Source organism: Strix aluco, chromosome 5 (assembly GCF_031877795.1).
Source record: "Strix aluco isolate bStrAlu1 chromosome 5, bStrAlu1.hap1, whole genome shotgun sequence".
In the NCBI taxonomy this organism is placed as follows: domain Eukaryota; kingdom Metazoa; phylum Chordata; class Aves; order Strigiformes; family Strigidae; genus Strix; species Strix aluco.
Genome location: NC_133935.1, coordinates 55078511 through 55090705, shown reverse-complemented (window position 1 = coordinate 55090705; position 12195 = coordinate 55078511). Strand labels below are relative to the sequence as shown.

Here is a 12195-nt window from a genome sequence, read left to right as displayed (position 1 = left end):
CGGCCGCGGGCAGCCGCGGGGGGCTGCCGGCGTGCAGCGCAGCGGAGGGGCGCGGAGCGGGGCCGCCCGCTGCCGAGAGCCGCACCGCGGCAGGCGCGGAGTCGCGCCGCAGCAGCACCGCGCCCGCGGCGCCGGATCCCCCGTCGCGGTGAGTGAGGCGGGCGGCGGGCGGGCGGCGGGCGGGCGGGCAGCCCCGGCCCGGCGGCGCTGCGGGGCCCCCGGCCCTGAACCCCCGGCCCGGAGCCCCCGGCCCGAAGCCCCCGCAGCTGCGCGGGGTGAGGCGGCCGCGGGTCTGCGCCGGGGGCAGGGGGAAAAGGGTCGATTTAACAGGTTGCGGTGGGCGTGCGGTGCGCGGCTCTGGCGGCATCCGCCTTTTTGGCGTGGAGGGAGTCCAGAGCCGGCTTTTTATTAGCGATCGGGCGCTGCTGCTATTGCAGATACTGGCTCTTCTGCTCTGAAACGCTTCCTAGGAAGCTGCGTCTTCAGTTGGGTGTCTAAGAACTAACTCTCGGGTGTCCGGCAGCTGCCAAAAATGTCAGGACATAGAGTTGTTTATCTCCAGCCCCATTCGGGCTTTAAGATGGTTAATAGGAAATGGTTAAAAGGAAATACCAAAACTTTTCTTCCCGTTAACAGAAAGAAGGGAGAACAGAAATTAGCGTTGGGCATCCTTATGGCTCTAAAGGCAGTTGAATCTCCCCAAACTGGTATTTTCTTAGGCTGCTGGACCAATGACCCTTGCTTTAAATCGCTTTATTGATAAAGTTTTCAAAGGGCTGACACTTCCTTGTGCCAACTTTTTAACTGCCTGACGTGGTTTTTTTCTTTTTCATATGTAATTTATGCATAATGGGACATTATTAATTTTTATTATTTACTGAATGCATTGTCTGAATCTGCTGAGAGGTTCTTTTATCCTTTTGATTTAATGGGTACAGAATTCCTTGTAATTTTACAAATATAAATGGGATTACAAAATTGAAGAGTTTTGAAGGGACTACCTAAAGGGAGACATTGTAATTCAAGCCGTTTGTAAGTTTGCAAAGTGATACTTAGTCAGATGTCCAAGAACGGATGAGTAATTGATTGGTTTTTTTAGGTCTTTTGCTGCGATTTGTGTTTGGGGTATTTTTCCTGCAGGGCATATGACATTTGCAAAAATCTGTACTGTTCAGCTAAGTACACTGTATCCTTCAAGGATCGTGCTGTAATAAACCAGCAATATGATTAGATACTTTCTTTTTTTTTTCTTCCTGCTCTCTGTGTCCCTTGAATAATTGCAGTGTTCCACAACACAAAGGCCTTATATCTTTGTGCATACAAAGTGGTTCAACAGAATGAAACAACTAATTTGTTGTGAATAAAAGAAAAATAAATCAAATGGCAAGCAACTGAAACATTAACCGTGCTCAGTTGCGTTTTTCCATAGCAGTACTTCGTAAGTAGGCAAGTTTCTTAATACAATTTCTGTATTTGTACAAAACAGTTTGTGCTCAGGGCTCTCTTATTTTCTGGTTTTGAAAATATGCTTAATTATAGATGTACTCCCTGAAGTCAATGAAAAGATTTCCACAGACTTGCCTGACTTGCAAGGATTAATTCTAGCAACTTTTCCATCACATTATTCCTTCATTTAAACACCAGTTTATGATGTTCCTGGGGTATATGCTTGTAAGCTTCCAGGAGATGAGGTAGTAGAAGGCCTCATTGGATTTACGGGCTTGTCCCATCCTTCTCCTATAAGCAGAAGGATTCAGTTTAGGCTTAGCATGAACATTTGTGAAATATGGGTTGTATGTTTTGGAATGTGGCTGGAAAGGCACTCTTGAGTTTCACGTAGCCTGTTGTGTCTTACATGGTATATTTTCATGCCCCATTATGGAGCTGTCATTTTAAAGAGATAGTATAAAAATGTTTGAGACTAAAAATCCTGTGCTATAATGTATATATGTTTTTTGGTTTTACATTGGAATGGGCAGAAATTTCAGTTTTTCTCTGTTTGGATCTAACAGTATCTTTTGATTGAAACTTTCATTGCTAGTCAAGTCTGAAGTGTTAAAAATTACTGATGACAAGTTTACAGTGGTTTGATTTTTGTAACACGCAGGTATATCCTAAGTTCTGAGAATGCTGGGTATATATAATATTGTGCATTTCTGTCTTTACATACAGGCAAAGAACAGTTCTGCAGTATCTGAGGATGGATAAAGACTTCCGCTACTACTTCCAGCACCCGTGGTCTCGCTTAGTTGTGGCTTACTTAGTGATCTTCTTTAACTTCTTAATATTTGCTGAGGACCCAGTATCTCACAGTCAGACAGAAGCCAATGTTATTGTTGTTGGTAATTGTTTCTCCTTTGTAACAAATAAATACCCTGAAGGAGGAGGCTGGAGATTTTTGAAGGTGCTTCTGTGGCTGCTTGCCATTCTCACAGGACTGATAGCTGGGAAATTTCTCTTCCATCAGCGCCTGTTTGGTAAGTTACATGACGCACCTACTGACTTCCTGATTATGGCTTTCTGACTTCTTTTAGCTTTCACCTCATTCCAATTTTGTAAGCTTTGCTACTAATTGCTTCAACTGTTTAGAGCTGTATAGAACTCAGTACATCAGAAGTTACATCATCATGGAAACTAATGCCATGTCTACTTATGAGAACATAATTCACAATGATTTCAGTCAAAAAAGGCTAAAAATAGTGAAAGATGACATGTTTTAAATACCTGAGAGGTCAGTGATTTTCAATAGTATAAAGATACTCCTTTGCATCTTCAGACCAGTTTTTAAATCTTATATAATCTCGGCAATCTGCACAAAAGACATTGTTCCTTGGGGCAACGACACTACATGTCAAAAGTCACATAAGTGGAAGCAGAGGCTGTTAGTATTAGCAGAGCTGTGCTGAAGAACTCCCATGTGAAAACAGGAATTTCAGAGAAGCAGGACCTGCCTGTCTCTTAGTACAAGAGCAAGTCAGTGACCTGCGAAGGTAGGAAATGGAAAAAAAACATGACGGTAAATGCTTTCATACACAAGATGTGACTAAACTGGGGAATTTACTGCACACAGACTGACTGAGAGGAACGGAGTGACCCTGGATTAAATTCTGGAAGTGAGAATTTAGATGTAAATATATAGAGATACAAATATTGCATCTGAGGGCTCAAGGCTGTCTCTAAGTTTTAGAGACAAGTAGAGTCATGGAAAATATTGCTTCACTCCTGCCAGCTGCACCATCCTTTGAAACATCTAATTCTAGGTGTGTCACTGCTGGTCTGGACAGACTAGTCCTATATTCTTATACTGGTAGGACTGCAGGATGAATGGTTACTGGAACACCTCAAAGCACATGAGCAATAGGCCATTTCCTTTAGTCTGTCTCATTCTATTAAGATAGAGAGCGAGCCACTACTGTTTCAATAAATCAAATGTAAAGCTATTATGTCAAGAAACGAACAAGCAAAGCCACATTAAGAGACTTCTTTTAATACAGACTTCCCTTGAAGCACTTAATCTGAAAAATAGCTGAGCATCTTGATGGCTATTTGGTGGACATTTTACCATAATGTAATGGTAAACGTAAAATCTCTCCATAAAGAGGACATTTTACCTTAATTCATGGGCTCTGGAACAAGCACTGTTGCAATCATGTTTTCAATTTTTGCTTCCACAATTGAGGAATGATTTTGTTAAATTGGAGAAGATTAGGGAAAAGTAATGAAACTGATAATAAAACTGGAGAATAAGCGCTACAGTGAAAGGATTGAGAGGATAAAGGGAAGATTAGAGGGTGACTTGCTCAAATTTGACTTGAAGGACAGTCCAGCACATGTATTGCAAGGTCCAGTGCTTGAAAGTGGCAAATAGCCAGCACTTTTCCTTTTAAGTGAAAGGCTAGACAATCAGTAGAACAAGTTGTTATAGGATGTGGCTTCATCAAGATCTCTGAACTTTTTGGGAATATGTTCTAGTCTGACTACAGAGTAATTCTCTGCTATCTAGGTAGGTTATTATGATAATTCCTTCTGGACCTGTAGTATATATCATAGATAGGACATAGCTTAACATGAATTTTAAAGTGTCTTGGATCAGCATTACTGCCAAAAGAAGAAGGTCTGCCCCAGTCTTCAGTGTCTGCTGCTTTGTGCTTTTGTGCAGTTGCTCAGTGAAACAGGATAGGGACCTTACCCACATTAGCAGTACCCATCTTTTATTTCTGTGAGGATCATATCTCTGATCATACCGATATTTGCAGCAGCACAAAGATGGGATCAGCATTGGGACAAAACTAACAAGCAAGAGATTCCTACCCCTGATGGCAGTGTTGGCTTATGGGTATTTATGGTTATGGTCTGGATGACCAATATGAGTATAGGCACAATCTGATTTGAGGCTGGTTGCTGCACATTGAGTTTCATGTAGATCTGCCACAGTCCCACCCTCCTAACTCCAGCCACATCATTTTGGTGCCTCCCTCGAGCCAGCGCTGCTGTTGATGGAGCAGCAAGTCAGCTCAGGCAGCTGATCCCATGGAAAACCAGTTGCTTCTGCTGCTGTCTACAGCAGCTCCTTGAACTGATGTGATCACTTGAGTGCCAGTGCTGATGCAACAGCCAAGGACTATGCAGCCAAGATAGCTGGGGGCCACAGCAGCCCTACGTTGTGTTGGCTTGAGTGCTGTGGGATTGCACCCACACAGTGTGTCAGTGGAAATATGCTGTTGCTTGTGATACACTGAGAGCAGATGGCAGTCTGTGTGACTGAAGAGCTGACTGTATTGCTGATTGATGTGGCCGTGCTAGCTGTAAACTAGCTAGTGCTCATAGCAGTTGCATTGATGAGATGATGATGTGGGTTTACAGCTTGAGTATATCTCTGGGTCTCCAGAAGATTTGTACAGACCATGCTGAAATCTTTCCTGCCAGTTATTTGCCACTATTTTAATGTCTTCACTACCTAGAAATCCCTCCTTTTGTTGAGATCCTCATTGAGTATGCCCTCTGGATCTTCTGGCATCAAGCACTTAATGAATTCACCCCTTTATTATATTTAATTTCCCTAGTCTATCTTTTTAAGTATCTGCTGCTTCTATTTTATTTTATTTTTCTATTAAACCTTTTATTAAATGTATAATTGCTTGGAACCATTCTATTTTTTAATCCTTGTTCATTTATTTATTTTTTTCTGTGCTAAATTCTGTTTGTAGAGGAAACTGTGACTGGTTGTTTCTTGTGGCCTGTGTATAACTTCCTGCAGTCAGGAAACCAAATAGCACCAGTCAATCTTCCCCTGTCAAATCTTGGCTCACAGTGTAGGCTGCAGATTGAAATTGAGAAGGATTAGTCTGCACATCTCACTTTAGGTGAAGAGGAATGGAAAGGATTTTCTTTCTCTATGCCCTTCCTGCTCTTTTGTCCCTTGTCTTCTGTATTTCTTGCTGCTGAGTTTACATATGAACTAGAAAAATAGTGTAGCTAGAACTACATTGTAATACAGTTTACTATCTGTGACAGCCACTGTCTGATAGCCATGACTGTTGTGAACTGTAAAAATAACAGAAATAAATTCAAGCATGTTATGTTTCTAAAAGTAGAAAGAGAAGGGTACTGGAAACATTATTTAGGCTTCACCTTTCTGAGTTTATAGAAAGATAAGAGGGTAAGTAAACCATATTATTGAGAAGTAGAGGTCTCGACTAGAGGACATGGTGGGATGTTTTCTGTTGAGAATATTCATTGCAACCTTTGAACAGTAACCTCTTCAGGGACTCCTTCAAGACACTGCTCATGACTTAAAACAAGATTAGAAAACAATTACATTTCTTGCTCTTCAGTCAAGAAATAACTTACTTCATTTGATAAACATCTCCCATGATAAATATTTCCAAGGAAAACAGCCTTTATCTAGTACATTCTTTATATCTTTATGGCATATGGTCAGAACAAATGGAATTTAAAAATTGTCTTTTGGCTGTTATCCATTATATTCTTTTGCTTCATCACTAAGCTTATCTTCTGTTTGGTTAGGTATTGTGTTTTGCTATGCTTTTTATTTTGCAACAGAAAATGAAAGGTCATAGATGATTATTGGAAGTTTGGGGAAATAAAAAATAAAGATATATACCCCTGTTATATTTTGTTCTGCAGGAGAAAGTTACTCGAGGCAGGGAAAAGTGGTAAATTCTTTGCACTTACTTAAGACATTTCTTGATTTATTTTCTGCTTTATTAAAAGCAGAAAGAGCTTACAAACTGACCCCATTTGATAGCACTATGCATTCAGAAAATGCATTCAAATCTTAAATCCCGACTTAAAAGAAATTCCTGAATAAGCTCTTGCACATTTTTCATATTGCTCTGGGGCACTGTCTGGACATACAGTGTTTGGTGTGTAGAAAGTGTATGTTTTAATTGGCACCTTCTCAGTGTACGCACAGTTGCAGTTCTGTACTCCAACCTCAGGCCCAAATTCCGAGTTCAGGCTGTGCATTTTCCATCAGTGTATATATAAATATGATCTATCATGTAAATTTAAATCATCTTTCATTTGAATAGACTTTTAGCAGCTTGGATAAATTGGCAGTATACTTGGAAAAATAGTATCTTAATTTTTTCTGTCCAGCATCTTCGATTTGACTGTTTTCCATGTGTAATAATCATTAGCTTATGCTGCATATTAGATACATCAGTTTTTAAAGACATTCTACAAAATGTGCATGTGTCTACCTGCCCATTTTTCTGATTCTAAGTGATTATAAAGATGTATTCAAATCTGATTAAAAGCCCATGATTACAGTGATTCAATTGCCAATGCGTGTACCTAGATTCATATTTTTAAATTCCCTTCTAAATTGTGTGGATGGAAACTAAATACTTAATGTGTTATAATAGATTGTGGAAAACAAGATATATAGAACTAAAGCTGTATTTCTTAAAATGGGAATCATCATAATACTGCAAGCCAATTAGAGCTGTTGAATAAATGTTGAATTTAATGGGTTGCTCTCTTACAAATGTTCACAGTGTGGAGTTTGTTTAGAATTAAATGATAATCTGAGCTTCATAGACACTGGAGTGAATAAATAAAGCAATCATAGGAATTGCAGTGAGCTGTGGGTACCCACTAAAGTTGCAAATTTTTTAATGGACAGGAGTGCCATGCTGGGAGCAATTTCTTGATAGACAGTTTCAAATGAAACACCCACTGAGGACCTGTTTTCTGAAATCATTACTCTTTTTGTCAGACATCTTATCTGGAAGGCTGTAAAAGATATTGCAAACCTATATAAACAGACTCTTCAGTGTCTGCTTTTATGCTGAAAGTTAAAGTGTGTATCGATACACTTAAAGTGTGCATTACATAAGAAAAGTGCATCTCTTAGGCACCTAACAGACATAGGATAAATTGGTACAATAGTACATATATGATTAATTAGTATCCTGATACATTAGGGGTCATGTTAGTGTAAAATCTGGGCTGTGGTATTGCTGCTAGTATTGCTGTGGCATATCACTTTCATAGTGGTACTTGTGCAATAGCTAATGAACCAAATGCAATCTGTTTTGCAAAAAAAAAAAAAAAGAGATGTGATAAGATTTCTGCATGGTTGTTTTTCAGCCAGATTGTTTCCTGTTCTTGTTTGATAGTAGTTATATGAACAGTTGTGCCACCATCTGTAGGAACAAGTGATGGGTGTATGGCAATACTTGCATAAAATTCTAACCTGATTGATAGAGCATATTCTTTTCTCTTGTCAGCTCTGTATCTTACATTACAATAAGATGTGTCACTGAATACCCAGCAACTTTGTTCCTGCCTTTTCTTTTCCATTGATGACTTCAGCCTAATAGAAAGCAACTAATGTGATAGCTGGTAAAAAATTACTGTGTTCAAGAGCCTGTTCAGTATGATTTTCAATAACAATGATCAAGTTAATGCTGCTGAAGGCATTCAAGGTCTACTGTGATTGCTTCACAGTCAATTCACCTCTTTTGTTTCCAGTAAAATGTTGAAGCAATACAATAAGATTATTTTGGTCCTACAGAATGTGTGCCAAGGGGCCAATCTAACAGTTTGCTAATAATAACACACAAATGACTGTGAGCAAGCATTTCTGAGAGCCAGAATCCTCAACAAAAAGTACAAAAAGGGAGAAGCTCACAGCCAGCCACTGAATGAGTGCAGGCTCATCAGATTCCAGCTCTGGCACATTGCCAGTAATTAAGATGTCAGTTAAAAATAAACTTTACATCATTCATGAGGGAGACCACAAGTGACCTTTCAAATATAAATGAAAAGCATGCAAGTGACCTCCTAATTTCTTCTTTTACTCTTGTATTTTCAGAAGAGCCATAACATATTATTGCTTCCTCTCTTCAGGCTCAATGAGAGGACTGCCATTTTCTGGTTTTAGCATTAGTGGTGGAATCGGTCTCATACCATATTACCTCTGGGTAGTAAATTATAGAGTTTAACAGGAGAGGTACAGGGAGTAGCTACAAAAAAGATTATTCTCTCTTCAGTGAAAGCTTTGATTCTACTGGAGGTCCATGTCCCATTCCCCAAGCAGCAGCATGAGACTGCGAGAAGAGCTGCATGTGTCAGATTATCCATATCGGGAAGGCTCGAGAGAATATTTAGCATCCAGTGACTGAAAACTAAAAATAAGTTCATTGCTACTTCGTATTGATGTGTCAACTCTGTGTTTTGATCTTTTTGACGTGACTTTCAGATTTTTCTTTCCATTTGAGACTGGGAGTGAGTTTGGAATGATGCCTGCCACTTACAGGAATAGTATGTCTCTGTTCCCCGATTTCCAGAAATAGAAGTGAGCTTATTCCTAGCAGAAGCAGCCTGATGGGCATAGTGCAGGTGCAACCTAGTGCAGGGGCCAATTTCTTCTATCCTTATTCCACACAGCGAAGAGATGGAGAGGATATTAGTGTGGAACATCACCTCACCATGTGCCCGATGGAGAGCCTCAAGGAGAACATGATCTCCTTGGTTGTGCTGTGTCCTTTCAAAGGTCCCCTTAGGCTGTCAGAGCGGCATGAAGGTCCTTAATGTACCAGGCAACATTTCTTTTTGTGTGATTCTGCTGTGACTCCAAGTCAGACTGTATGTCAGTCTTATAAAGTTATATATTTTATTTCTTAAAAAAAATTCCAAGATGAAAGAAAACCCCCAACATTCTGGGCTTTAAAAAACTTTGAATAGATTCTCAGGATTTAAGAACTATTTAGTAAGTAATAAGTGTGGTTTATACATTTCTTACAGTTATTTTGCATACGGCAAACGTAAAAAAAAATAATTGTAACTCCGTAACCAGAGTGACTTTTGAGGAGGAGGGATCAGTAATTGTGCCCTATGAGACAGTAGCACAACATGTCTAAATGTGATTCCTGAGGCAGACGAGGCATATCACCTCATTTCAGATGCTGGAAAACAAGAGTTTTCTGCTTTCTTCTTCCTCTCTTTTCATCAGAAGGGGCAGTTCCCTGTTCCCCACGGGGTAGCCCCTCCCAGGGGATGGCAGGAACAGCACAGACTTTTCTGCTTTGAGGATTCACACTCTCCCAGGTGCCTCCAGGTGGGAAAGGAGTCTCCCAGGGGCAGACTGGGTATCTGGGTAGAGGTAGCAGCAGAGCCTCAGGGCAAGGTGAACTGAGACATGAACAGTAAGTGTTGAGTAAGTCATTGTAAGAAGCAATGATGATGTGAAGCTTTTGCAAACAAAGGACTTTTCATCCAAATTTTCTCAAAGCTTGGTTCAGATAAAGCATTATACTTTCCTTTGTTTTCTAAGTAAGGTGAGATGTTCTTACCCATCTATCATGTTTCACTCCAGAGACAGCTGCATTTTAGTCCTAAGCAGGGTCAGTTTCACCATGTATCACATACCTACCTTTTAGGAATGCTTTAAACTTTTAATCCACAAATAGCCCTCACTTGTTATTGCCCAAGCACCAGCACCTTATGGTTCCTTGGTGCCATTATGAAGGCCTCATTAGAACTGACTTTCACTTAGGCAGCAGCCCAGTCTCTGCAGCACAGCCTAGGAGCAGATGACTACATAGATGTTTGGGAGCAAGACTCTCCTGAAATTTTCCAGTAAAAATGGTGATGGTAATTTAATGATGGTTATGATGGTATTGTAATGATAACTGGTAATTAGAAAAACACTGAGTGTTTTCCTATTTGATATAAATATCCAAAACATTTAACATGCTTAAGGTGGTGTCCTCCCTTAAGCTCAGCAAAGCAGGAATTTTAAGATTTCTTACATTATATATCCAAATAAAAAGGCAGAAAAATAATTCATTAAGACACAAGTTAAAAATTACAAGCTACAACCATGTTTTGCACATTGCCTTATCTGCATTGGTAGATGCATCTATCAATCACCTGGAATGATAAAAAGATTAGTGCCTTTGGCATATTCAAATTGACCATTGAATAAGTTATAGCAAAGTACCTGATTTAGATGTGATTATTAGCTATTTATTATTATGACTTATAAGACGTTAAAATATTGCAAACTTTATGTGTTAAACCGGTGATGCTGCTGACTCAGTATCTGACAGTAGCCCATAGTGGATGCTGAGATAAAGGTATAGGAATAGGAAAGACTGTACCAATAACTCTCAGAATAGTTTCCCAGCCCCCAACATTTTGTTCAGAATTCAAACAAAAATATGTCTATTTTTAGATGCCTTCTGAAGACAAATTATAAAGGTAGTAGTTAGCAGTAGTCTTTGTTCCTGCCTACCTGTTACTAAGAGGCAAATCCTTCTCAAATTTTCACATGTGCTCATAAACCCCCAAATTTACTGACTCCTTCATCCTCCTACTTCTGTTAAGATACTGGGAAATTTGTTGGGTTTGGCCATTTGCCTGAAGCCCAGAAAAAATAAAATGTTTAAAAACAAACTGTTAGTTGAAAAGAGGTAGATTCTTCTGTCGAGGTCCTCCTGTCTTTTAAAATGCCTTGAATTCATCTTTCATCTGCAACACTGGGATATGATCTTTCAAAGTGGACAGCTGCTTAAGGCTTTGGCTCACTTATGCACATGCTAAATAATGTTTTCTATTTCTGGGACTGATGCAGTGTGTGTCTACTAAGAAGCACACTTTCATTTAATATGAAATCAAAGAAGAAACTAAATCTGTACAAGATTCAGCTAAAGTCAGACATGCTAAACAAATAATGAAAATGAGAATTATGGCAGGGAGGGCATGAAGAGATGAGGCAGGATTGAGGAAAATGTTCCTAGAGAGTCACTGCAGCAACAATATTTAATTTTAGATTACTTGAGAAAAAGGGAACAAGGCCTAAAAATTGAGAGATCCCAGCTTTAATTAAAAACCCAGAAATATCCTAGTGCTCTTGCTAATCTCTGGTCATAGATATAAGTGACAAAAATATGGATCTTAATTCATTCTTAACAGCGTAATGTGCTGGAGGTATAGAAGGTGAAGGAGAAACTGAAAACTAGTATTTTATGTGAAGCTCCTGACCTGGGGAATTCAGGGCTTAGCACAGCATTCAATTATGTATCACTTCCTTATAGCAAATGAAAATATAAAGTCTTTGCAAATAGTTTTCTTCATACCTTCCACTTTGCTTGATGTTCTTCTTGATGCATACCAGCTTAGACAATTTTGAAGTGGTTTGGGCCCATGCTTATATCTCATGCGCCTCCTCTCTGTGGCAGCCAAAGGTGGATCAATTTTTATCTAAATTAGAGGTCACTTCTGTATGACCTATCTAAATTCAAAGAGTAAAACACGAGTACTACTCTCTTGGGGATATCTACAGATTTCCATCTCTTAGGCTGCAGATAAAAAAGCAAACTTCTTTTGAGACTGTGTTTCTGATCACCATGCTAGTGGTACCTACCAGAATGAATGAAGGCATCAGTGGTCTCTTCAGAGTCAAAGGGGCTACACTGCAGCACTGCTGCCTGTGCAGGGTTGGCCAACAACGTACCTGAAAAAGTCTTACCCTCAGTGCTTTACCAATACCCATGAACTCTAGAGAGTCAAAATCCTTTTTGTCTTAAATGTTATGGTTTTGTCATACATGTGCTGCAAAACTCTCATTTGGTATTGTGTCCTCTGGTGGTCATTCATAAATTTTTACTTCTTCTGTTTCCGCTGATACTGTACAAGTTCTTCCCCGTAGAAATTCCCCAT

The 12195-nt window shown here is 39.6% G+C and overlaps 1 protein-coding gene across 2 annotated transcripts in view; it reads left to right on the top strand.

The window, feature by feature from the left end:
- Positions 1-12195, top strand: part of TMEM117 (transmembrane protein 117) — a 228356-nt gene that overhangs the window by 434 nt on the left and 215727 nt on the right. Inside the window, exons 1-2 of one of the 2 annotated variants that reach the window (XM_074825463.1) lie at positions 22-148; positions 2173-2477. In XM_074825463.1, coding sequence (XP_074681564.1) covers positions 2201-2477 — 277 coding nt within the window. In that variant the 5' untranslated portion in view covers positions 22-148; positions 2173-2200. Of the gene's footprint in view, positions 1-21; positions 149-2172; positions 2478-12195 lie in introns of those variants that run through there. The other variant, XM_074825464.1, reaches the window with a different exon arrangement.